Here is a 26,929-nt window from a genome sequence, read left to right as displayed (position 1 = left end):
GCGAGGTGGGCTTAGGTGTCCACATGCGAGGTGGGCTCAGATGACTTCACGCGAGCTGGGCTCGGTTGCCCACACACGAGCTGGGCTCGGTTGCCCACACGCGGGCTGGGCTCAGGTGCCCACACGCGGGCTGGGCCCATGAGCCCACATCTTATGAAATCAAAGGTAACATTGTATTTATTGGTTAAAAAGGAAGGCGGTGTGGGCCGAGGCCGCCAGGCCGGCCCGCATTAGAAGACTTTGTGTTCGATATGGAAAGTGGCTCATAGATGACTGAGTTGCTCGTAAATTTTGGGGCCGACACGGGTTATTCCTATAATTATGGGAAGAGATACGGAGATGCCGTGAGATTATAGGAAGCGTGTGGAGCCGGTCGAGATTTACGTGACTAATTGACTGAAGGTCTGACTTTATCGTGGGCTTGAGCTGTACGGGTTGGAGAACCCTAACCCTAGCCTACGTGACTTGTTCCCCAAGAACTACGTGAGGCTTGATCCCTATAAATAGGGTACGTAGGCACTTGTATGAGACATGAGTCGACACTTGATAGAGAATAATAAACCCTATTCTTTCTTGAGGAGTCAACATACAAGCTCAGCCACCACCAAACAACCTTCTTCCGCCCTCAAACACCACCCTTGATCCTTGTTTTACCCATCAACCTCCATAACACTGTTATACGAAATTCTCCCTATAACAATTGGCGCTAGAAGGAGAGGAACTCATCTTAGGGAGAAGAGATGACTAAAGAAAGCAAGCAAGCGGCAACACCAGGAAGCGGGGGCAAGAGGAAGGACCAGAACGGGGTCGAACACACGCCCCCAGAGAATCAGGCGCCACCTCCACCAATTACAACCGTGGATGGGCAGGCAGTCATGATGTATCTCGAAGGGTTGGCTGATCAGATGAATCAAATCAATGCCCGGATGTCAAGGGTAGAGAGAAGCTCGGTCCAGAACGCCAAGCGTAAGGCACGCCGCCTCAAGGTCTCTCAGCGTAGCTGGAAGGGCAAAGGTCCTCAAAAGAAGTTGATCCACGATTTTGATGACATGGCAACTGAGACCAAGCAGAAGAAAGAAACATCGCGCGAAAAGGAAGATATACCCCGAGGCCATGATGAGCGGGGCAGCCAGATCTCTACGGGATCGGGGCAGAAGCCAGCTTCCTCTAAGGCAAGGTCAACTAGCGTGCTAGACCGAGTGGGTAAGAAACTAAGCGAGCATGACCTCAGGCTCAAGTTAGAGAATAGCAAGAAGGAGAGAGAAGAAAAGGAGCCCGTGGATCAGAGAGGCTCGAAAAGAGAGCGGGCAGCGACCCCTCCGGAAAGACGTCAACACACCTCGCCCAGGAGAGAGGAGCGACGTAGGCGTAGAGACAACCGCGAGGAGGAGTCGCGAATGCGAGCTGGAGGAGGGGGGCGCCGTGAGCACCCTTAGGGCTCACACCATTCGAGTAATACAGGAGGTGGCAGAGAAGGAGAAGTTGTTAGAGTAGGGGACCTGAGAAGGATCTTAGATGAGATGGAGCGAGAGAAGAGAGGGCCCCCGGCCTCAACTGCCCCCTCTCCGTTTACCGCTGCTATTCGATCATCCCCCCTACCTCGGGTATTTAGGCACAACCCTGACCTTCTATTCAACGGCGAAGCCGATCCGGCGGAATACCTTATACAATTTAACACCGAGATGGAAGTCTATCAGGTGCCGGAGATGACCCATTGTAGGCTCTTCGCAGCATCACTCAGAGGTAGTGCCCAACAATGGTTCTCCAAGTTGGGACCGGCTAGCATAAGGACTTGGCGGCAATTGGAGGACTTATTCGTCAGACAATTTCAGTCCACCCTCTACTACTCACCTCCTGTGGCCACATTAGCCAACATCAAGCAAAGGGAGGGGGAGCCCCTGGAAGAATACTTTCGTCGGTTCAACACCGAAGTTCCCAAGATGAGGGGAGCCAGCGAGGAAACCATCAAGAATTTCTTGATTGCAGGGTTGAAAGAAGGGTCAAAATTCTGGAAGAGCCTCCAGGCGAGTGAGACGAGAACCTTGGCCGAGTTCTATGAGCAAGCTGAACCCTTTAAGAGGGTAGAGAAGTCAATGAGGGAGCTAAAAATCAGCGAAAGCTATCGAGAAAAGAGAGACCGATCCTTGAGCCCTGACGAGAGGAGAAAGACATATCGGCGTAGTTCAAGCCCCAACAAGTCTTCCCGAGGTAAAGAGACAAACAAAGATTCAGGGAAACCTTATACAAACAAATGGCAGATGCATACCCCTCTGGTAGCCTCTATTGACCACATATATGCTAACTATGTTGGGAAGGGGGTATGCAGAAAGGCAACCCCTCTCACAGACTACAACAAGAGGGATACTTCGAAGTATTGCGCATACCATGAGGCCACGGGGCATGATACAGCCGATTGCAGACAATTGAAGGATGAAATCGAGACGCTGATAAGACAAGGGAAGCTTACAGAGTGGGTTGTTAAGGAGGTTCAGAAGCACATGACTGATTATCATACCGTCCCTCCTCCACCCCCAGAAGACAAAGAGAGGGCAGCTCGGGCGAGTAGCATTCATATTATCTTAGGCGGGTCTCACATAGGTGGAGATAGCCGTAAGGCAATGAACAGATATGCTCGAGAAGCAAAGGATAAACCCCTCACCAACGTCAACCATCTGAGCCAAAGGCCCCCGAAGCTCTTTGAAAGGGAGGCCGATGACATCGTGTTTAGGGAAAACGATGCCAAATGGGTGCATTACCCTCATACAGATGCCTTGGTCATAAAAATGAAAATTGGGACGGTGAATGTTCATCGGGAAATGGTTGATACCGGGAGCTCGGCTGATGTTCTGACTTATGATGCCTTCAAGAAGCTAGGATTGTTGGATAGAGAACCAACTTCGACAGGTGGACACCTGTACGGGTTCACGGGAAACTCGATCGGAGTGAAAGGGACAATTCGGCTCCCGGTGACCATCGGAGAAGAGCCTCATGTGGCCACCCAGATTACTATGTTTACAGTTGTAGACCAGCCTTGTGCCTACAACGTCATAGTAGTCATGCCCCTTATGAGGGCAATGAGGATGGTGACCTCGATCCATCACATGACGATAAAATTCCCAACTCCCACGGGGGTAGGATCCTTGAAAAGCTGTCAACACGAATCAAGGGTCTACTACAATCAGGCACTTAGGGCGGCCGAGGTAGGAAATGCATCAAAGGAGATGGTCGAACCAAGTGAAGGCAATGTCCTCATGGAAGAGGCTAAGGGCAGGAAGAGAGTACGCCCCGAGGGGCACGAGACTTGTAACCTGATTTCAAGCGAAGAATTGCCCGAGAACTATTTCGAGCATATGGGGATTCAGGTGGAGCCGTGCCCAGGGGTCCTGCTAATAGAAGCCTCTCAGCCCATGATGTCAATGCAAGAAGGGATTGTGGAAGAGGCAAGTGATGAAGAAGAGAGCCCAAAACAAATCGCCTCAATACTCAGGAAAGGGAAGTGGGCACGCGAAGAAATAACAACCACTATGGATCTGCCTAACGGGATCACTCGCACTGTCACTACAACCTCTGAACGCCTGATAAATCCGGCCCGAGCTCACCAGCCTGAGCCCGAGGATATGGGAGGTTTGACAATCACATAAGTGGGAGAGTCTAGCGAAGCTCGAGCAAATTTAGACCCAAGGATGCCTCCAATGGTTGAGAGGGTTGGAGCCGCCGAGGATACAATCCCGATCTTGGTATACCCAAATGACCCCGTCAAGGTACTCAGAATAGGCTCCAACCTAAGTCTTGATTTGAGGGAGGATCTAGCCCACTTTCTAAGGGAGAATTTGGATGTCTTTGCGTGGTCACACTCCGATATGATAGGGATTGACCCAAATTTCATCTGCCACCGGCTCAACTTGGACCCAAAAAAGAAGGGGGTTAGACAGAAGAGATGACCAGTTAGTGGAGAGAGGGCAGAGGCCCTCAGAGAAGAAGTGGATAGACTAATGGAGGCAGGGCTGGTAAGGGAAGCCTTCTACCCCATGTGGCTTGCTAACCCCGTGCTTGTCAAGAAGCCCAATGGCAAGTGGAGGACATGTGTAGACTTCACCGACCTGAACAAAGCTTGCCCGATGGGATAGTTTTCCTCTGCCCCGAATCGACCAGCTGGTTGACTCTACAACTGGGCATGCGTTACTTAGCTTCATGGATGCTTATTCGGGATATAATCAAATCCCAATGTATGGGCCAGATCAGGAGTACACTTCCTTCATCACTGATCGTGGCCTCTACTGTTACATCGGGATGCCGTTTGGGCTCCTTAATGCGGGGGCAACTTATCAGAGGCTGGTGAATAAAATGTTCAAACATCAGTTGGGGAAGACTATGGAGGCCTATGTAGATGACATGCTTGTGAAATCAAAGGAAGCAAGGGATCATGTCCGCCACCTAGCAGAAATGTTCCAAATCCTAAGGGAGTACAGGATGAAGCTCAACCCCCAGAAATGTGTGTTTGGGGTCGAATCGGGAAAGTTTTTGGGGTTTATTATCAACCACAGAGGTATTGAGGCCAACCCCGCCAAGATACGAGCCCTACTTGAGATGAGATCCCCTAGACGAGTGAAGGATGTTCAAAGCTTAACGGGGCGAGTGACTGCCTTAAACCGCTTCGTCTCAAAGTCCTCCGATAAGTTCCAGGAGTTCTTTAAAGCGATTAAAGGAGTGGGAAGAAACTTTGAATGGACAAAAGAATGTGAGGAAGCCTTTCAAAATATAAAAAAGCATCTCAGCAACCCTCCAATGTTGTCCAACCCAAAGGCAAGAGAGACTTTGGTCCTATACTTGGACGTCTCTGACTTTGCAATAAGTGCGGTGTTAGTCCAAGAGGAGGATGGTATCCAGCTCCCGGTATATTATGTGAGTAAAAGACTAGCCGACGCCGAGACTCGATACACAAGCCTCGAAAAGTTAGTATATGCTATAATCCCGGCCTCCCGAAAGCTCAGGCCCTATTTTTAGGCGCACAAGATAGAAGTTCCAACCTCCAACCCCCTCAGACAGGTGATGCACAAGCCAGAGTCTTCTGGTCGAATGTTGTAGTGGATGGTTGAGCTCGGCCAATTCGAGGTGGATTACAAGCCAAGGACCGCAATCAAAGGCCAAGCCCTGACCGATTTTGTGCTAGAATTCCCTCCACATCAAGAAGTAGAGCCGGAAGCCCTTGCTGTCATACCCAGCACAGAAGAAGTTGGGCTGGAGAACCAAAATAGTGCCCCATGGTGGAGCCTATTCGTGGATGGAGCCTCTAATGGTGATGGAGCAGGAGCTGGAATTGAGCTAGTTAGCCCAGAGGCGCACAAGATCAGGCGGGCGACACATCTGGCCTTTCGTGCAACCAACAACGATGCCGAGTATGAGGCCCTGATCAACGGTCTCAAGCTAGCTTTGGAAATGAAGGTGGAGAATTTAAATGTGTATAGTGACTCCATGATTGTGGTTTATCAGATAAACGAGGGGTATCAAGCTAAGGGGCCGAGAACGGAGCTTTATCTGAAGTGCGCACAGAGGATAATCGCAAGGTTTAATGAGGTGAGGCTGGAATTAATCCCACGCGGGCAGAACGAAGGCGCGGACGAGCTAGCCAAACTCGGCTCGCGCCGCGAGGCCACCTTGCTAGGAGCCGTGCCCCTTGATATACAGAGGCAGCCTAATGTGCCCGAGCACGAGGTGGCCAACCTCAATGATAACCTCCGCCCCACATGGATGACACCTATCTTAGCCTACATAAGAGAAGGATCACTCCCGGACGAGAAGAATGAGGCAAGAAGAATAAAATACAAGGCAACCCGCTATGTGATATACGATGGGGTCCTATATAGAAGAGGGTTCAATGTTCCCCTCCTCAAATGCATAGATGGGGATGAATGCAATTATATCCTAAGGGAAGTACACGAGGGCATTTGTGGCAATCACTCGGGGGTAGCTCTCTTGCTCAGAAAATCCTCCGTCAAGGTTATTATTGGTCAACGCTAAAAAAAGACGCATTCGAATTCTCCCGAGCTTGTGATAAGTGTCAGCGATACGCCAATTATTACAACAGCCCCGTGGCCTCTCTCACACCCCTCATGAGCCCTTGGCCCTTCTCTATGTGGGGAATTGATCTGATTGGGGAACTCCCGAAGGCCAAGGGTGGTGTCAAGTATGCGGTTGTTGCGGTAGACTACTTCACCAAGTGGGCGGAGGCCGAGCCTCTAGCCACTATCACGGCAAAAAAGCTCAAGGAATTTGTGCACAGGTCTATTGTATGTCGTTATGGCATCCCTTACAAGTTGATATCTGACAACGAGAAACAGTTCGATAGCAAGGAAATGCGAGAATTTTGTGAGCAACTGGGGATTCATAAGAGTTTCAGTGCAGTTTGCCACCCTCAGAGCAACGGGCAGACGGAGGCTGTTAATAAAATCATTAAGCACACCCTGAAGGCAAAGCTAGAGGAGAAGAAAGGAACATGGCCGGAGGAGCTTGCCCAGGTCTTGTGGTCTTACAACATGACTCCTCGAACCACAACCGGAGAGACTCCGTTCTCTTTGGTGTATGGGTGTGAAGCTATGGTGCCCGTTGAGATAGGAGCAGGTTCTTTTCGGAGAGACAATTATGACTCAGAGGAAAATGAGGTCAATCATCGGCTCTATTTGGATATGATTGAAGAAACTCGGGAAGATGCTCAGATCAGAATAGCAGCATACCAGCAGTGGACAGCTAGGCACTACAACAGTAAGGTTAGAGCCAGGACCTTTAAGGTGGGAGATTTAGTTCTGCGTCGGGTCATGCCAAACACCAAGGTGGGGAGTCACGGAGTCTTTGGGGCGAATTGGGAAGACCCCTACAAGATAAAGTCGGTGCTCTGGGAGGGAACCTACCACCTCAATGATATGCAAGACAAGTTAATCTCGAGGGCCTGGAACACAGAACACCTCCGCAAGTATTATCCGTAATATTATTCTTTTCAGACTTAGAATTATCTTAAAATATTCCTAAGTCTCGGGGGGTAGTGCCATATAGGTGCCTCCCCAAGACCCCAAGCATGTACTCCTTTCACTTTCCACTATCTATGAGTAAATGATTGATATCTATTTTGTGCACTTGATATTTTAACTCCTGTTAATAGATTAAAATACCCAGCAGGGGAGCCCATCCTTGGGAACCCATGCGAGGACAGAACGGTTGTTTTATTAACATGTTAAAATTACAAGTCAGGTCGGGCCCCGGCCCGCTGGACAACAAGTATAGGCAATGAGCTGGGCCACGACCCGCTTAAAAAGATATGAGCACAAAGCAGATAAAAGACAAAGATAAAGATAGGAAGAGGTGACCATAATTTAACTTAAAAGTTAAGAATAGTCATAACGCGAGCCCATATCAAGGCGAGCCGGGCAGACCAGCCCGCTGTCGGGATATCAAGGCAAGCCGGGCAGACCAGCCCGCTGTCATGCGTACATAGCCCGGGGTCACATTATGCGAGGAGAAGACACATGAGCCAGATATGAACTCCTAGGATCGGCCCGCTAATGCGATTACACCTACAATATTTGCGAGTTAGTAATGATGCGAGCCTGTTCGGCTCGCTGTAAAGGTGAAATACCCGCCATACGCGGCCAGGGCTATGATAGCTTTTGGTCAGTAAGGGCATGGTAAGTTTACATAAAACAAGATAAAACCAACAGGGCACAAAAGACTTAGGAATTATATAAACAAAAGGCAAATAAGTTATGCCCCAAGGCAGAATATTTCTAATACAAGCGCGAGGCGAGAAGGGTGCCCGCTTACCCAGTCAAAAGTCTAGTTTCAAATTAATCTAAGGGTTCTCAGCCTCCTTCTCCTGAGCTTCATCAACCACGACCCGGGCCTGTTCATCTGCGAGCCGGGCTTCTTCAGTAATCTGGGCGTCCCGCTTCATCTCCAGCTTCAGCTTCTCAGCATGTCTAGCTGTGCCCGCACCTAGAGCTGTCCAATCAAAATCAGGAACCTTCTTCATAAAGATTTTCATGAAGTTCCTGGCTCCCAAGTTCCTGGCATCAGCAAGCTCGGCCTCGCGGCCCGTGGTCAAGGCAAAAATTGACCCTTCCAGCTCGAGCACCTTCCCCACGAAGCTCTCCTTCTCCTTCTTCCACGTCTCCGCGGCTAGGTCATGAGCTTCCTTCTGCTCCCTTAGGGCCTTGTCATGGGCAGCGTTCAGGTTAAGCATCTTCTGATTATAGTTGTTCACCAGCGTAACTTTCTCCTGCCCGTGCTCAACGACCTTGCTCTGAAGAGATTTGACCTTAGAATCGAGCTTTGTGTTGGTCAGGCTGAGGGCTCGCATCTCTCGAGCCTTAGATAGCTGACGATAGTATACCTCGGCCGCGGCTCGAGACAGTGCATCCTGGTTAACCTCGAGAGCAGAAGATGACCAGTTCCTTATATCCTGGTCGCTGATGTGACCCTGAGCAATCCGGCCGAGTGTGGTCACAACTGTGCTGGCAGAGGAAGAAGTGGGGAGAGGGGCATCAGATGGAGCAGCCTTCTTTGGCTCGGGCTCGCTAGTCTTTCCCTCCTTATGGCCTCTATGCCTTTTTTGTCTAGGAGAAGGCCCTGAATCCTTGAGGTGATCGGTGAGAGTAGTCATGCGGGCCGGAGGATTGGCTTGAGATCGAGCCCTTGTGATCGCAGCCGTGGGCTGAACTGGGCCCGAGGCCGCGGCCTGATCGGCCTCTTCCATGAAGGGTGTAATATCCGGGATATATCGTGTAATTATTTTTGCTATTAAATAATTATTATATGTGTTCAGTATTTATTCTGTGAGTTAATTGTTAAATGTTATCTGTACTTGAATATTCAAAAATAATATTAATTGAGTATTTTAATCTTTATATGTCCAAAATAAAATATGGATAATTGTCATATCTTCCTAATTATTTTTATGTTGATTTACGGATTTATAAGGATCATATGAAATTTATAAAATCTTTTTTTCCGGGAATTTAAAATCTATTTTTATAAAACGGGAACCAACCGACGTCAGTCGTTATTACGTTTTTGGAACCCGAAACTCTTCCGGGAACTCCTTCCTAACCTAATTGTAATATTCCGAGCATATTCCATCACTACTAGAAAAAGTAGAATAGACATCACCTCTTAGACATCGGTTGCTTTTCTGACCGATGTAAAAGGTGTTTTCTACATCGGTTTTTGGAAACCGATGTCTTTTGTTGTTATAAACATCAGTTGTTTAGCACAACCGATGTTATATGTCTGTTTTAAAAAAATTAATTAACGCACCTTCCCCGTTCCCCCCTTAACCAAATTATTCATTCCCTCCAAGTGTTTCCCCCCCTTGTTTTTTGACTTTGTAAAATTTTCCCCCTTTTTTCACCCACATCTTCCCCCTCTTTTTTATTAAAAAAAATTAAAATTAAAATCAAAAACTGAAAACTGAAAACAAAAACAAACAAAAACATTTTATCCCTCATCACTCTCTCATCTCTCAGTTCATCACTCTCTCATCTCTCATTTTATCCCTCTCCCAGCTCTCATTTCACTTTCCTGTGTAGATTTCACCTTGCTGCTCTCATCAAGGTTGCTCTCATTTCCCTCATTACTCTCGTAGATTTGGGGGTTTCATTGCATTAAGTCAAAGTCGGAGTTGAAGTTCAACTCAGAGTTTAAGGTTGTAGTTCAAGTCGGAGATTGAAGCTAAGTTGGAGGTTAAAGCTTGAATTAGGTAAGTTTTAAACCCTAATTTCAGAATTGGGGGTTTCAATTTGAAACCCTAATTTTTTAATTTTTAATTAGTTTAAGCTTAAACTATCTGCATCTGCTTGTTTGAGTTGCTTGTTACATATTAGTTGTTTGTCATATAGCAGACCCTAATTTGCTTATGCCTGTGTCTTTGTTTATTTTATTTTGTTTAAATGATAGGATTTTTGTTGCTCTTTTTTCTGTTTTCTCTAGAAAATGCATGTTATTTTCAGTTAAATAATGTAAACATTATTTTATAGTAAGGGGATGATAGACGAAATTCGCTTTTTGTTCTGTATATGTTGTTACAGCATATATTTTACATATAAAATGACAGGAAGATGGTTCTGTGTAGAATTTATAGTATAATGTAAACATCTTTCATCTATTGATAGTATAATGTAAACATTAAAATGTATGCCCTGTCTTGTACTACCAAATCGATACAAGCAGATTACTGAAAAGGATAATGACATTACCTTTTCAGTAATAAAAATCAACTTTGATTTTTGATGTCATACTCGGAATAAAAAAAATTTATAAAAGAACACTTCACCAACACATACATATGGTGCTTATAAAGAAAATAATTACCTGGTAGAGAAGAAGGGTTACCTGGGAGGAGTTAGAAAAGCAGAAGTGGTTGGTTTGGGAATGTAATCTTTGAGCAAGTACTTAATAAACCCACTAAAAGTTCTGATTCTTGTTTGAGAAATGATAGTTAGCATGTGAATAGAGTTTTCTTGGCCTATGGAAGCTAATTCTTTATGAGCATCGGCGTCGAGTGGTGGTTAATTCTGCTCATTACAAATTATATTAATTTGCTATGTTTATTGTCTAGTGGCGTGCTCAGCTTTGTTCTGTGTTTCATTTCATCATTTTAATCAATCAGTGTCGTGTTCTGCTTTGCCGGTAATTGTACATAATAATACATATATATTACTAATTGTACGTTGTTTTTTTGAAATATTTGATATGGAAATTAGGTAGGAAATAGGTTATCCTACGAATATGGAGAAAGATTGGATTTCAAAAGAGAGGGATTCGTTGGAATACGAAGTCGGGGTTGAAAATTTTTTGATTTACGCCGAAGAAAATTGTAAAAATCCTAAAAAAATACCTTGCCCCTGCTGTAAATGTGTTAATTTCAAAAAATTTCCGGTCAAAGTAATAAGGGGTCATCTCTACGAGAATGGTTTTAGTCTTGGGTATATTGATTGGATTTGGCATAGATCCAAGACTGGTAGGTCGTCTGTTGGTAGCACAGTGCCTCCTCATGAAGAGGAGCAGAATGCAGATGCATTTAAATCAGCCTTTGAAGCTGCATCAGAAGCGGCTGCTGCATCGGAAGCGGCGGCTGCTGGTGCTTCACAAGCTGCTGTGGTTTGTGAAGCAGCATATCGTAATCCGGGGGGTAAATCAGGGGGCGATGACTACGATAAAGACTCGCATGATTTTAAGAGGTTTGTGGCCGATGCTCAACAACCTTTATTTGAGGGCAGCGACTTCACAAAATTAGATTCGGTGTTAAAATTACATAACTGGAAAGCGAGATTCGGTGTGAGTGATAGCGCATTTAGCGATCTTCTCTCTACAGTTGGCTCATTCCTACCTCAGGATAATGCATTACCTGTTAACACATATGAAGCAAATAAGACTCTTTCGAATTTAGGCCTCGAGTATACAAAATTCCACGCGTGTCCCAATGAATGTGTTCTATACAGGGGTGTAAATGAGACTGCTTCGGAGTGTCCAGAGTGCAAGCTATCTCGCTGGAAGGTGGGTAAGGATGGTAGAGAAAGGTATAAAATCCCGGCAAAAGTTATGTGGTACTTTCCGATCATCCCGAGATTTAAACGAATGTTTAAATCTTCTTCGACAGCTGAGTTGTTGACATGGCATTCCAACCAAAGAATTCATGATGGCCAGATGCGCCACCCTGCCGACTCTCCTTCTTGGCGGAATATCGATTACAGGTGGCCTGCCTTCGGAAGTGAGCCAAGAAATCTTCGACTAGCTTTTTCGGCTGATGGTATTAAACCACATAACAATGGGCTGACTAATCGGTATTCTTGTTGGCCGGTAGTATTGGTAACATATAATCTTCCTCCGTGGTTATGTATGAAGAGGAAATTTATGATGTTAACTATATTGGTCTCCGGTCCACATGAACCAGGTAACAACCTTGATGTGTTCTTACAACCGTTAGTTGATGATTTGAAAAAACTTTGGGAAGAAGGTGAACCGAATGTATACGATGCCTTCACAAAAACTTTTTTCACTTTAAGGGCGACTTTGTTATGGACGATTAACGATTTCCCGACATATGGTAATTTGTCTGGCTGTGTCAACAAGGGTTATTTGGGTTGTCCAGTGTGTGGTGATGATACCGTTGCTAACTATTTACCTTATAGTAGGAAAATATGTTACCAAGGTCATTGTCGGTATTTGCCTAGGCATCATCCATACAGGAAGAAGAAGGCAGCCTTTAATGGTCAACAAGAGTTTGGACAGCCAAGGCAACCCCTTTTCAGACAAGAGGTGTTGGCACAACAAGAAAAAAATAAATTTTCTTATGGAAAGGAAGTAAAGAAGTCGAAGAAGGTGGACTGTGCTTGGAAGAAGAAGTCAGTATTTTTTGAGTTGGAATACTGGAAATTCCATCACGTTCGTCACTGCCTCGATATTATGCATATTGAGAAAAATGTGTGCGATAGTCTAGTTGGGACGTTACTGAATTTAAAACACAAGTCCAAAGATAGTGAGGCATCTCGGCTAGATATGATGGAAATGGGGGTTAGAACTGATTTAGCTCCAGAAGTAGGAGAAAAAAGAACTTATCTGCCTCCTTCTAGTTTTACTCTAACAAAAGCTGAAAAAAGAAAAGTGTTGAAATCACTCTCATCAATGAAGTTGCCATATGGGCATTCCTCAAACATCAGAAATTGTGTATCCATGGCAGATTTAAAGATATTTGGGATGAAGTCTCACGACTGCCATGTACTCCTTCAACAATTACTCCCGGTCGCAATTCGTTCTGTACTTCCGAAGAATGTTAGAGTTAGCATAATAAGACTCTGCTTCTCTTTCAACACTTTGTGCAACAAAATTGTTGACGTATCAAAACTTGATAAATTGCAAGCTGATGTGGTATTAACCTTATGTGAGCTCGAAAAAATATTTCCGCCTTCTTTTTTTGATATAATGATACATCTAATAGTACACCTGGTCAGGGAATTGCATTTATGTGGACCAGTTTTCTATAGATGGATGTATCCATTTGAGCGTTTTAATAAAGTGTTGAAAAGTTACGTGCGAAACCGTTATTTTCCAGAAGGTTGTATAGCCGAAGCATACTTGAAAGAAGAATCTGTAGAATTTTGTGCTGAGTTTTCTAGAAATAGTTTGACAACTGCCGGACTTCCGAAGGACCAAGGCAAACTTTCTGGTCCATTATCGGCTGCAACAGTTAAATCTGTTGAAGAGAAAGAACGAGATGAGGCGCATTTACACGTCCTCTTAAACAACAGTGAAGTGTTTCCATATGTTAAGTAAGTCACTTTTCTTTTTCTTTTATTGATTAATTTTGTATAAGCATTATTTTAGTTTGTAACCAAAAAATTTATGTATTTTCAAAGGATGCATAAGGAGTTGCTTGAAAAAAATTATGAAGGAAAAAAAAGACTATTCAGTGGATGATTGGGGAGCATAATAGGCTATTTGCTGAATGGTTTGAGAACAAAGTTATGACTGAATTGAACGAGAAAGTCGAATGTGTTTCTGAAACGATAAGGTGGCTAGCAGGAAAACCATCATTTACTGTTTTGACTTATGATGGCTATCTAGTTGACGGAATCCGATACTTCACAAAGGAGCGAGACGATGCTAGGGTTGTTCAAAATAGTGGAGTCTCGTTAGTTGCTAAGACTGTCCAAGTTTCTAGTGCTAAGGATTTAAATCCCGTAGAGAGTGATATGACATTTTACGGGAGGATTGAAGAAATATGGGAATTGGATTACCACTCATTTAAAGCCCCGTTGTTCTTGTGCAAATGGCGTAAAAAACAACAAGATTTATATATTTAAATTTAGGACCATATTTTTTTTTGATTTTTTGGGAGTAGATTTAATTGTAAAAATACAGTAATCAACAAGATTTATTTTGTATACAGGAAGAGAATAAAAAACAGAGTGAAAGAGTGGGACAACGGAAATATCCACACCGAGTGTCAAGAAAAGGATACATCGGATTGGAAGAAGAAGAAGTAAAAGTCTTATCATTTTTCTTGTAGTATTCATATTTTCAATTTTATGAATGTATCTTAATTTTTGTAGAAACGCTCGGGGAGGTTGGAGCCTGAAGAAAGGCCAGATAGGGCAATTATGTGGAAAAAAGCCCGTATGACAGAAGATGGGACTCTTGACCCAGAACTGGCAGAAAAAATTCAACAAATTGTAAGACTTATTATAATTTTTTGCTTCTTTAATTTTCCAATCATACCTAATTACTCTCATGGTTTTAACAGGATTCCTTACTCGAAAAGCAAAGAAATGGTGAATTCAAGCCGGATGGAACTAATGATGTACTCACCACTGTATTGGAAACTCCCGAGCATGCGGGAAGGGTTCGTGGGGTTGGAAACTTCATACCTCCAACATTGTACTTCGATTTACCGAAACAGACAAGAAATCACGTTACCAAAGAGCAGTTTCATAATCTTGAGTTGCAAATTGCTGAGTTGAAAGCTTTGGTTGCTGGGGGCAATCTACATTCACCAATGTCTGAAAAAGCAAGTTGTCCTGGGGTAAAAGAACAAGAACAAGAACAAAAGAACAGAAGGAAAGTTGCAAAAGATTTGATGGAAGATGAATTGATGACCGTTGAGGATAAAGATGGTGCAGATTTTGTTGTTATTATTCCTCCTCCTGGTCCACCGGGACAAAAGGTATACAATTACAGTGTATACTTGATTGATTTCTATGATAATATTGCATGTTATTAAATTGTTTGAGCCAATAGTGTCTATTTTGATTTATAATTATAAACTATAGGGTCCTCGCAAATGTGAAATGGCAGTGGAGAGCATTGATAACAAGGTAGCTTTTGGTGTTGTTTTTGATGACGGAGATGGAATGAGTAGAGAGGTTCATGGAGTGCCTCTAGAACCATGATTTGTTCGTGTTGGGGTGGACGGAAGCATCCAGGATGATGCTTTGGTGCCTGTTCCTGTGGTTGGTGAGATAGAAACCGTCCAGCAAGCCATCGGTTCTCATTTGGCATGGCCCAAAGACATGATCATATACACCTCCACTACTGGTTCCGAGGTATATAATTTAATTACAAACCAAGTGTCATTATTTTTAGGAGGTTGTACAAATTTGCACTAAAGTGAATAATACCGGTTATATGCTTAAATATTTATTTACAGAAAAGGAAAAATGCGCGGAATGTGAGTGAGGTGCAAAGAATGCATAATGCATTTAATTCTGTGAAGCCAAAGGACAACGTGCCTCCTCGCTTTAGGCTTTTGTACAAATTTGCATCGACAGTGATGAAGGAAAGTGGAAATTCGATACCGGTTCCATGTGATTTTCAAATCTTTGGAATTGAAAGAACTGTATATTTGTTTCATGAGAACATACTTGAATTGCTAGAGTTTAAAATGATTGGATAGTCTGCTATATCAACATACATGGTGTAAGCTTCTTTTTATACTTTTTTAGAATCTGGTCTCATTTTATATAGTAATGATCTATTTACAGAAAATGTAATTTGTATTTTTTTTATTTTTTAGGTATTTGTATTCAGTGTTTCGGGATAGGCCGGGTAGAGATTTGTCATCGATGTTTGGTCCACATACAAGTTGAATGATGAATTTAATGAATATGTTGTGCAAAGGCTGAAAGATGGAGTTCTTCGGATGAACTTTATGCCTTATAACTACAAGTATGTCTCTTTTTGTGCGTCCTATTTTAAAATATTGTATGGCCTTGATTAGTCATATAGTTGTTGGTAAATTAATTATAATGTATATAAAATTGTCGGATATGTATTTTTTAAATTACATTTTGCTCACTTTAATTTGTTTATAATGAAAACAGTTTACATTGGATTTTAATTGTGTTTTGGGAATCAGAAATTTTCATCCTTAATCCATTGCCTCATCATCCTCATCCCCAGGACCTTGAAAAGGCTTTAATGCGGTAATTTTTTACTTCAATTTACAATTATATATTGAATGTAATCGGTAATTGACGGATTTGACACTGTATTTTATAATTATAACATTTACAGGGCAGTGAGATCTTATAATGCTCAAGAAGGACGGGTAAACAAGAATCCCAAAATTAAAAACCTTGTTGTGAGTATTTAGTCAATTTTTTTAATTTTTCATTTTTGTAAAATATGGAATTATGATTAATCTTCCCCATTCACTAATTGTCAACAATTTATTGGAATGTATAGGGATGCCCTAAACAACCAGGTGGCACAGAATGTGGATATGTGGTCATGCGATATATGAAAGATTTAATTGAGGACCAGGAGATGAAGCTGCTAGACAAGGTATAATTATTACTTTTCTTAATTCTATGAATATTACTTTTCAGTTGGTTGAGGAATGACATAGGTTTATTTGTGTTCCAGTGGGCCTCCAAGAGTCGCAAGTCTTATACAGAGGAGGACCTTGACATCGTTCGCTATGAGATGCTTGATTATATCCAATCCATCATGTAGTTGTTGGCGACTCTAGCTTGGCGACTGGTACCTATATTGCAATCTGAAAAACACCTTTATTTTGGTTACATGTATTCGGATTGTAACTAGTAATTAGAAAAGATTATGGATGAATGTCTAGTACTTCATGTTTGGTGGTTTAGATTTGAAACTATGTAGCTAGTATGGTGGGATGATAATTTGGATGTTTGGAGATTGGGATGTTAATTTGGATGGTTGGAGATTGAATGATAGTTTGGTAAATATTGGAGCTGAATTTGGTTGTTAAATGGCAATTGCTTGGTTTTCTGGCAATTTTTTGGCATCTGTGTTTCTGATTTTTGCATGGATAAAACAGGTGATCAGACATCATTTTATACAAACCAACTGATTTTAAAATAAAGCCATTTATCATCATTTTTTTGACATAAAACTGGTGTTAATGTAATACTATAAACATCTGCTACAAAATAAAAAAATGATGTCTATCAAAGCTTGATTCATCAGTTCTAGTTGACCATTGAAATCAGTAAAAACCGATGTTAAAGACTACAACAAAAAAAAACTTGAAACAAAAAACTGATGTTATTAAGCATCATAGACATCAGTTTGTCAAAAATAGACATCAGTTACCAATGAAGAACCGATGTCAAAGGTACTATTAACATCGGTTGTTTGATGAAAACTGTTGTTACTGGTACTAGTAACATCAGTTTATTGTTTAAATTGAAAGATTTTGCTTAGCTCACATATATTTAAATTGATAAAAATATCATATTATGATGATATATGAAGATTAGATATGCATGGGAAATTTAATATCAAGATATAGAAATCGGTTTTAAACTTGGAACTGATGTTTTATGCTCAATTTAACATCAGTTTAAAACCGATGTTAAATAGGGGGGTCTTTAACATCACCCACGAAGACATCGGATTTTTACATACATAGACATCGGTTTTTAACCAATGTCTATTGACGTTTTTCTAGTAGTGCATGTTTCGACTTTTTCGATCCGGAGTACGGTTTGTCCTGCGCGGGTCCCGGCGCAACATTTTCGATACAATATTTGTTACAGAAAATCAATAAAACCCGTATTTTCGATAAACGGGAGCTTTTTATTAAACTATCACAATTATCACTTCGTAGTACGTGTAACTGGGCGCTGAGACCAAGACCGCAGTACAAATTGTACTGATCTGGATAATTATCCCGAAAACCGATACCGTTTGGATCAGTTTTTGCAAATAAACGTACCGTTTTATATCCGGAATGATCCAACGGGATACTAATTTTCCGTAATTATAAATAGCCTTTTTCCGTATTTTATTTCGTATCAAAATCATTTGCAGACAGATAAATATATAATTTTTACAGAGAAAAATCATATATTCATAAACCTTTCTGAAAATCAAACCAACTTTTGAAGGTGTTAGTGATCTTTGTTTGAAAAGCTCGAGTACTGGATTTGAAGGTCTTGAGAAGCTCTTTCAGAATCTGTAATCCATACACCTGCAGAATCAAAGGTTTAATTTCTAAAAATTTATTTATTTTCGAATTTATTTTATTAAAAATATGAATTTTTGTTCGGATGATTGTTTGTATGATTTGATGATTACATGTTGTAGAGCTTGTTTTCCTGATGATTTTCATATGTCATACGTCTGATTTGGAGTTCAATAACATGTTCAAATTTGAGTTTGATTTTCGAATTTTAAAATTAGGGTTTATAACCCGTATGAATGTTCTTAATTGAAATTTGGGGGTTTCTTATTCTGTAATAGATTGATGTTGTGATATAGTGGGTTGTGTTCTCTGTGAAATTTGCAATCTAGTCGTATAAGTTTCATGAACCAACGAGGTCTGTGGAGAAGGGAGTTGTGTTTTGAATATTTCTGAAGTTCGCCGGAAACTGGCAAACTTCACGGCCAAATTCCGGCCAACTCAGGGATTGTTAAATTGTTTTGAGTGCATGGTTGTGTTCCTGGTGTTGTGTAGATGTGATATGGAGCTTGTGGCAAGGTGAGGAGGCCGAAATCGTGTTCTCCGGCCACCCCTGTGTTTTCCGGCGACGGAATGTAAAAATTACAGTTTGGTCCCTGAAGTTTTGGGGACGATGCAGTTAGGTCCCTGAAGTTTCCAGACTTTGCAAAAATAGGATTCCTGTTTTAAAAATGTTTAAAAATCATATTTTCCATTTATTTTTAATATAAAAATTCGTTTTTAATTTCTGAAAATTCTAAAAATTATTATTTTAATTCCGAAAATTATTTTTAATTCACAAATAAATCTGAATTAATTAGTTAATTAATTTTAGTTAATTTTTAATTGATTAATTAGTCAATTAATTCGAAAATTAATTGATTAATTGATTTAATTAATTATTAATTGATTTTTAATTAATTATTTAATTAGATTTAATTATTTAAAAATAATTTAAAAATTCCAAAAAATAGTTTCGAGCTTTAAAATATTATTCTAAATTATTTTCAAGGCTCGATAATTATTCTAAAATTGTTTCGGAGCCAGAATTGGCCAACCGAACCCTGTTTATTATTCCGAAATTGATCCAACGACCCGTTTTAATTCCGAAAAATGTTTTAAAAATCATTTTAAATACCAGAAAGCCTACTTATGACCCGAGACTTCCTTATAAATGATATATCGTTGATTACGTGATGTATTATGTGTTATACGTGACTTGTTGTTTGTCTATCGGTCTATATGTTCGATATGTGTTTGATTATTGCATAGATTTCAATTCGTTAATCGGATTTGGGTAAAACGAAGGGTAGATAGAAGTATGTGTTGAATAGAATCTTGTGAGTTGATGATTGATAGATGTTTATAATATGTGAGCAGAAGAGGCAAGGCGTAGAAAAGGGAAACAGATAGTTGAGGAGTAAGACGGTTGTAAGTGGAAGCGAGTGCAGTGTAGAAAGCTAATACCAGGCAAGTGTTCTGAACTTTCTCGAGATATTGTAATTCTTGATAGTCTTGTTGACATTGCAAGTGCTTTGAAGCACGGAAACCTAAACCCTGATTTCAGTTATTGTTCTTGAGCCATGAACCATATTCTTTCTAAGCCATTGAATTTTTGTAAACCCAAACTCGAACCTCAAGTATACAATACTATTCCACAAATACATGCAAACAAAATCCCAAACACTGAACTGAATTACTTGTACATTCAGCCATTGTATCCTATGTTTTGAAAGCCCAAATCTTTGAAACCCTGAAATATTGATTCCTTTGTTATCCAATTCTTTCATTAACCAGCATCCAAGTATTTAAAGTACCTTATTGATCCTTACAAAGATTGAAACCCTTTCATTATTAAACACTCATTATTGTTAATGATTTTGGTTATTGTTTATTGTTGCATATTCTGTTATTATGTTAGAATTGGATTGTTTTTATAAAATTGTGGACCAGATTCGTGGTCAGACCATATAATGGTCAAGTTAGGCCAATGTGTGCCTTGGATCCAGTAGTTAGAGCAATGCTGTGTGCCTTGCTCGGGGTTAGTGCGTGACTGATCAGCAGCCTAACCTTGGTTTTTAAATTAAAAGTATAATATCCAATTCTAAATCATAATCCATTGTTCAATTGATATCATAATCATGTTCACCCGATGATCATTATTCTCAGTTTTGTCATTGTGACTTGCTGAGCTAGTTAGCTCATTTGTGCGATGTTGTTTATATTCTTTCCAGTTAAAAAGGAACCAGTTGGTAAAGAGGATCCCCAGTCCAGTGCGAGAGCTAGGGGTTCAGGTTGAGGAAGCTGAGCTAGTAGGCTTCTTTTGAGATAATTTAAGTTTGTAAAAGTTTGTAATAATGTTTGATACTCAGTGTGAGTTGAAATAGTTGGGATTTGAAAGGTTTGTAATATACTAGTGTGTTGGCTTGTGTGCATACTTTAACCTGTTGCGGTCCGTGGTGGTTGGTAAGTAGGGTCATTGCATATTATTATTATCTTTATAAGCAGGTTATAATTAAGGTGTGTGTGTGTGGACCCCAAACTTCTAACCCGGGTTTGGAGGGCGTCACAGGTTTGGTATTAGAGCTACAGGTTATAAGTCACTGACACAAGCCTAGGTTGACGGGAATGGGTAGAGGGTTAAGATTAGAAGTAAGGCATAGGATGAGAGAACATTGAGAGGTTGAGTGCTTCGGTATGTCAGGTATTAGTATAGTTTGCGTTATGATACGAGAATTCTTATATTACGATATGATTTCAGATAGCAGAGATGGCCGACTCTTTTATTCCCGTATCAGCTGATCACTCAGAGCCTTCAGTTGGAGTGCCGTTTTCGCATCCACGTCCTGTTGTTCCACCATCATTGGCTATTCTACCTCCACCGGTGTTGCAGCCCGTACCATTGCAGGCTATTCCACCTCCAGGCATGAGGCCACCTGTTAGAGGACCCCCACCTGCTGATTCCGGTTTTACTAGTCATTCAGTTACAGGAGTACCTTTTCAGTTCTCTTCTTATCCTGTCCCATATCATCAGTTTGAGGCTTGCCTTATGGAGCAGCGATTCCTTCAGGGTTAGATTCAGGAGTTACTACATATCATGCGTACCAGAGAGGTTGGGAGTGGTGAGAGACGACTCAGAGAGAGGCTACAGGCGTTTCGTAGGACAGCTGCAGTGAGGATTGTTGAGGCTACACATGAGGACATCACCCCTGACTTCCTAGGGGAATGGGCTAATTGGGTTCTAGAAGAGCTTGGGGAGATTGGAGGTCCAGACTTGCCATGAGTTAGAGACTCAGAGATGGGGATGCTGAGCAGTGTTGTTATGGTTGTATAGTATGTACAGTAGTGTGTAGTGTGTATCAGTAGACTTTTGAGTTGTATTTATAGACTAGCTATGCTGACTAGTGAGTAGGTTGTACCCTTTTTGCTTTTACTTCCGAAGCGTCTTTACGCTTGTACTACCCTAAAACTTTTGATCTATATATATATCAGTACCTTTTTCCTTTCCAGCACTGTCATTTATTTTATTGCACCTGTTTTACCTTACCTTATTTATTACACCAGTTATACCCTGTGATACCATGTACCCTGTTTTCCATAACTGTTTATATTCTGTAAAGAAGCATGCAATTTACTTAGTTACAACTGTTTTCAAAAAGAGATATTCCTATTTTACAAAACTTTTCTTTTATGCAATATTTGATTCAAAAGCTAAATAAATTAATTGATTCTTTACAGAAAATGCCTCCCAAAAGAAATACTCGCACCAACACCCAAAATGAAGAAACCAACAATAACAACCAAGATGATACAAACCCGAATGTAAACCCAGGACCTATGGACCCAGCAATAGCCCAGATTCTTCAAATCTTGGCCCAACAAACAGTTCACCTGGCACAACAACAACAATGACAAACTAATCCCCAGGTAACTTTCAAAACTTTTCAGGCAGTAAACCCACCAGAATTCAAGGGTACCTTAGAGCCAATTGAAGCAAATATGTGGTTAAAGGAAATAGAGAAGGCATTTGCCTTGGTAAAGGTGAAAGAGGAGCAGAAGGTTGAGTTTGCAAGTTACTATTTGAAAAATGAGGTCACCTATTGGTGGGAGATGGTGAAAACATTGGAAGGTGTAGATGTTATTACTTGGGAGAGATTTAAGGAATTATTTCTAGAAAAATATTTTCCTCAGTTTATTCAGGATCAGATGGAGCTAAAGTTTTTAGAATTAAAGCAAGGGAACATGTCAGTAACAGATTATGAGGGGAAGTTTGAGGAATTGTCAAGGTATGTGCCATCGTATGTTGATACTGATAGAAAGAAAGCTAAAAGATTCCAGCAAGGCTTGAAGCCATGGATCAGAGGGAAGGTAGCTATTTTTGAGTTGGAGACCTATGCAGGGGTTGTACAGAAGGCTATGATCGCAGAGACAGAGAGTGAGATGTTTCAGAAAGATAAGGAAAGCAAGAAAAGGAAAGTTGAGGGAAGTGAGGGTCAGTCACAAACAGGGAAGTTTCCAAACTTTAAGAAGAGCAAGTTTTAGCCAGGAAGAGATTTTAATTTCAGGAGACAAAATGCAGGAGACGGAGGCCAGGGCAATTGTCCAGCTAATGTGAATCAGCCGAATCAGTTGAGATTAACTTTTCCAGATTGTCAAATATGTGGAAAGAAGCATGGAGAAGTTTGTAACAAGTTGAATGTGGTATGTTTCAAATGTAACCAGAAAGGGCACTATTCGAGGGAGTGCCGAAATCAGCCAGCTAGAGAACCAGCAAATAAGGATCAGCCTATCCGGAATCCAGCAATGAAGGTTCCAACCATTGGATTTACGTGTTTCAAATATGGAAAGCCAGGACATATGGCCAGGGATTGCAAGACACCAGCCCCAGCCAGTAGTACCTTGAGGATCATGGGATCTACCCCAACAGTAAATGAAACTCCAAGGGCTAGAATCTTTGACATGTCAGTAAGGGATGCTATCCAGGATGCGGATGTCGTGGCAGGTACGCTTAATGTGAATTCTTTATGTGCCAAAGTGTTAATAGATTCGGGAGCAACTCGATCATTTGTTTCACAAGATTTTGTTAGTAAGTTAAATTGTCCAGTTGGGTATTTAAATAAAATAATGACTGTGGAATTAGCAAATCAAGAACGTGTAACTTTGAATCAAGTTTATGGAGATTGTGAGGTTGAGATTTCTGGTAGTAAATTTTGTGTGGATTTGATACCATTTAAATTAGGAGAATTTGACATTATATTAGGGATGGATTGGTTATCTAAGTACGATGCCCAGATAGATTGTCGAAATAAGAAAGTAATAGTGAAGACGTCTGACGAAAAGATAGTAATGTTCAAGGGACAAAAACAAGTAAAGAAGTTCTTAACGATGATTCAAGCCAAGAAGTTATTACGACAAGGATGTGAGCATTTCATGGCATATGTGATTGATAAGAGTCAGGAGCCAGCAAAACTTGAAGATATTCCCGTAGTAAATGAATTTCCAGACGTATTTCCCGACGAATTACCAGGACTTCCTCCAGATAGAGAAATTGAATTTGCAATCGATTTAGCACCTGGAACAGAACCAGTATCTAAGGCCCCGTATAGAATGGCACCTGTTGAAATGAAAGAGCTAGCGAAGCAGTTACAGGAGTTGTTAGAGAAAGGAGTAATCAGACCCAGTGTATCCCCGTGGGGAGTACCGGTATTATTTGTCAAAAAGAAAGATGGAAGCCTGAGACTATGTATTGACTATAGGGAGCTCAACAAGCTGACAATCAAGAACAAGTATCCGTTACCTAGAATCGATGATCGGTTTGACCAGTTGAAGGAAGCCAAGTACTTCTCCAAAATTGATTTAAGATCGGGATATCATCAACTGAAGATCAAGCCAGAAGATATACCAAAGACAGCTTTCAGAACAAGGTACGGACATTACGAGTTTTTAGTGATGTCTTTTGGATTGACCAACGCCCCAGCAGCGTTTATGGACTTGATGAATAGAATTTTTAAAGAATATTTGGATAAGTTCGTTATTGTGTTTATAGACGATATTTTAATCTATTCAAAGACGAAAGAGGATCATGCAGAACATGTGAGAACGGCTTTGGAGATTTTAAGGAAAAAGAAGTTATATGCTAAATTCTTGAAGTGTGAGTTTTGGCTACAAGAGGTTCAATTTTTAGGACATATAGTTAGTAACGAAGGGATCAAAGTGGACCCGACAAAGATCGAAGCAATTACGAATTGGGAGAGACCGAGAACACCCATTGAGGTAAGAAGTTTCCTAGGATTGGCGGGATATTATCGTCGATTTGTTCAGAATTTCTCAAGGATTGCCACATCATTAACAAAGCTTACATGAAAGAATGAAAAGTTTATATGGAACGACAAATGCGAAGAAAGTTTTCAGGAGTTGAAACGAAGATTAATTACGACACCCGTTTTGTCACTTTCAGACGATCAAGGGAATTTTGTAATTTATAGCGATGCTTCTCACAAGGGATTATGATGTGTCCTTATGCAGCACGACAAGGTGATTGCGTATGCGTCAAGGCAATTGAAACCACACGAACAAAAGTATCCTACTCATGACTTGGAGTTGGCAGCTATAGTTTTTCGCTTTGAAAATTTGGAGACATTATTTGTATGGAGAAAAGTGCGAGATTTTCACGGATCACAAAAGTTTGAAATATATATTTACCCAGAAGGAACTTAATATGAGGCAAAGGAGATGGTTAGAATTGATCAAGGATTATGATTGCTCGATTAATTATCATCCCGGTAAGGCGAACGTTGTAGCAGATGCGTTAAGTCGGAAAGAAAGGTTAAATGTGTTATCTGTACCTGAAGAAATATATAAAGAATTTCAGAAATTAGAATTGGAGGTTAGAATTTGCAAGCCTGAGAAAGCAAAAGTGTACAGTATGATTTTCCAACCGGAGTTATTGAAGAAAATAAAGAAATGCCAGAAAGAAATAATGGATCAAGATATAAATAATTTGGTAGGTGAGGAATTATGCACACAGAAGGATGATCAAGGTATTCTGAGGTTTTCATCTAGAATCTGGATTCCACCGGTGACGGAGTTAAAGAATGGAATTTTACAAGAGGCACATAGTTCAAGATATTCCATCCATCCAGGAAGTACCAAAATGTATAGAGATTTAAAGAAGAATTGTTGGTGGCCAGATATGAAGAGGGAGATTGCGGAATGGGTTAGCAAATGTTATACCTGTCAGAGAGTTAAAGCGGAGCATCAGAGACCAAGCGGATTGCTACAGCCATTGGAGATTCCAGAATGGAAGTGGGAACATATTACCATGGATTTCATAGTTGGATTACCAAGGACAAGAGCTAATCATGATGCCATTTGGGTTATAGTGGATAGACTTACCAAGTCAGCTCATTTTCTGCCTATAAATGAAAGATTTTCGCTCGACAAGTTAGTCCATATGTACCTAAAAGAAATTGTAGTTCGTTATGGAGTTCCAGTGTCTATCGTATCTGATCGAGACCCAAGATTTAATTCAAGATTCTGGAAGAGTTTTCAAGAATGTTTGGGAACAAGATTGAATATGAGTACGGCCTATCACCCGCAGACGGACGGCCAAAGTGAAAGAACAATCCAAACAATCGAGGACATGCTACGTGTGTGTGCTATTGATTTCAAAGGAAGTTGGGACGAGCATTTACCCCTGGTAGAGTTTGCATATAACAACAGCTATCACGCCAGCATTGGAATGCCACCTTATGAAGCCCTTTATGGACGTAAATGTAGATCTCCAGTATATTGGGACGAAGTAGGAGAACGCAAAATACTCGGACCCGAATTGGTACAGCAGACAAAGGAAGTTGTTGAAATTATCCAGAAAAGATTAATAGCCGCACAAGATCGTCAGAGGAAATATGCAGACCAGTCAAGAAAAGACATGGAATTTGAAGAAGGAAGCTTGATATTATTGAAAGTATCACCGTGGAAAGGATTAACGAGGTTTGGGAAGAAAGGGAAGCTAAGCCCAAGATATGTTGGACCTTTTGAGATCCTAAAGCGCGTTGGCAAAGTAGCTTACGAATTGGCGTTACCTCCGCACATGGAGCACATTCACAATGTTTTTCACGTATCAATGCTTAAGACATATAATCCAGACTCCAGGCATATAATAGAATATGAGCCAATAGAGCTTCAAGCAGATTTATCATATGTAGAGAGTCCAATAAAGATTCTAGAGGAAAGAGAGAAAGTATTGAGAAATAAAGTGGTAAAATTAGTAAGAGTATTGTGGAAAAACCCAAAGGTTGAAGAGTCAACCTGGGAGTTAGAAAGTGATATGAGAGAAAAGTACCCTCATTTGTTTTCTTAGGAGATTCTGAGGACAGAATCCTTTTAAGGGGGGAAAGAAGTAATATCCGGGATATATCGTACAATTATTTTTGCTATTAAATAATTATTATATGTGTTCAGTATTTATTCTGTGAGTTAATTGTTAAATGTTATCTGTACTTGAATATTCAAAAATAATATTAATTGAGTATTTTAATCTTTATATGTCCAAAATAAAATATGGATAATTGTCATATCTTCCTAATTATTTTTATGTTGATTTACGGATTTATAAGGATCATATGAAATTTATAAAATCTTTTTTTCCGGGAATTTAAAATCTATTTTTATAAAACGGGAACCAACCGACGTCAGTCGTTGTTACGTTTTTGGAACCCGAAACTCTTCCGGGAACTCCTTCCTAACCTAATTGTAATATTCCGAGCATATTCCATGTTTCGACTTTTTCGATCCGGAGTACGGTTTGTCCTGCGCGGGTCCCGGCGCAACATTTTCGATACAATATTCGTTACGGAAAATCAATAAAACCCGTATTTTCGATAAACGGGAGCTTTTTATTAAACTATCACAATTATCACTTCGTAGTACGTGTAACTGGGCGCTGAGACCAAGACCGCAGTACAAATT

The 26,929-nt window shown here is 40.9% G+C and overlaps 3 protein-coding genes across 3 annotated transcripts; all 3 read left to right on the top strand.

The window, feature by feature from the left end:
• Positions 1-1,520: 1,520 nt before the first annotated feature.
• Positions 1,521-3,641, top strand: LOC141664726 (uncharacterized). The gene has a single exon (XM_074470679.1). It carries the CDS (start codon positions 1,521-1,523, stop codon positions 3,639-3,641), a length of 2,121 nt encoding a protein of 706 aa, XP_074326780.1.
• Positions 3,642-5,088: 1,447 nt separating this feature from the next.
• LOC141664724 (uncharacterized) lies at positions 5,089-6,018 on the top strand. The gene has a single exon (XM_074470678.1). It carries the CDS (start codon positions 5,089-5,091, stop codon positions 6,016-6,018), a length of 930 nt encoding a protein of 309 aa, XP_074326779.1.
• Positions 6,019-10,773: 4,755 nt separating this feature from the next.
• Positions 10,774-13,317, top strand: LOC141664723 (uncharacterized). Its single transcript, XM_074470677.1, has one exon. The coding sequence runs from the start codon at positions 10,774-10,776 to the stop codon at positions 13,315-13,317; it is 2,544 nt and encodes an 847-aa protein (XP_074326778.1).
• The last annotated feature ends 13,612 nt before the right edge of the window (positions 13,318-26,929 follow it).

This window comes from Apium graveolens, chromosome 6 (genome assembly GCF_009905375.1).
Source record: "Apium graveolens cultivar Ventura chromosome 6, ASM990537v1, whole genome shotgun sequence".
Taxonomy (NCBI): domain Eukaryota; kingdom Viridiplantae; phylum Streptophyta; class Magnoliopsida; order Apiales; family Apiaceae; genus Apium; species Apium graveolens.
Note: the sequence above shows the minus strand (reverse complement) of the source record. Positions and strands in the feature narration are given on the sequence as shown.

Excerpts from the sequence above, each read along its gene's own strand:
- LOC141664726 (XM_074470679.1), top strand. The coding sequence starts at position 1,521 with ATGGAGCGAGAGAAGAGAGGGCCCCCGGCCTCAACTGCCCCCTCTCCG.
- LOC141664724 (XM_074470678.1), top strand. The coding sequence starts at position 5,089 with ATGGTTGAGCTCGGCCAATTCGAGGTGGATTACAAGCCAAGGACCGCA.
- LOC141664723 (XM_074470677.1), top strand. The coding sequence starts at position 10,774 with ATGGAGAAAGATTGGATTTCAAAAGAGAGGGATTCGTTGGAATACGAA.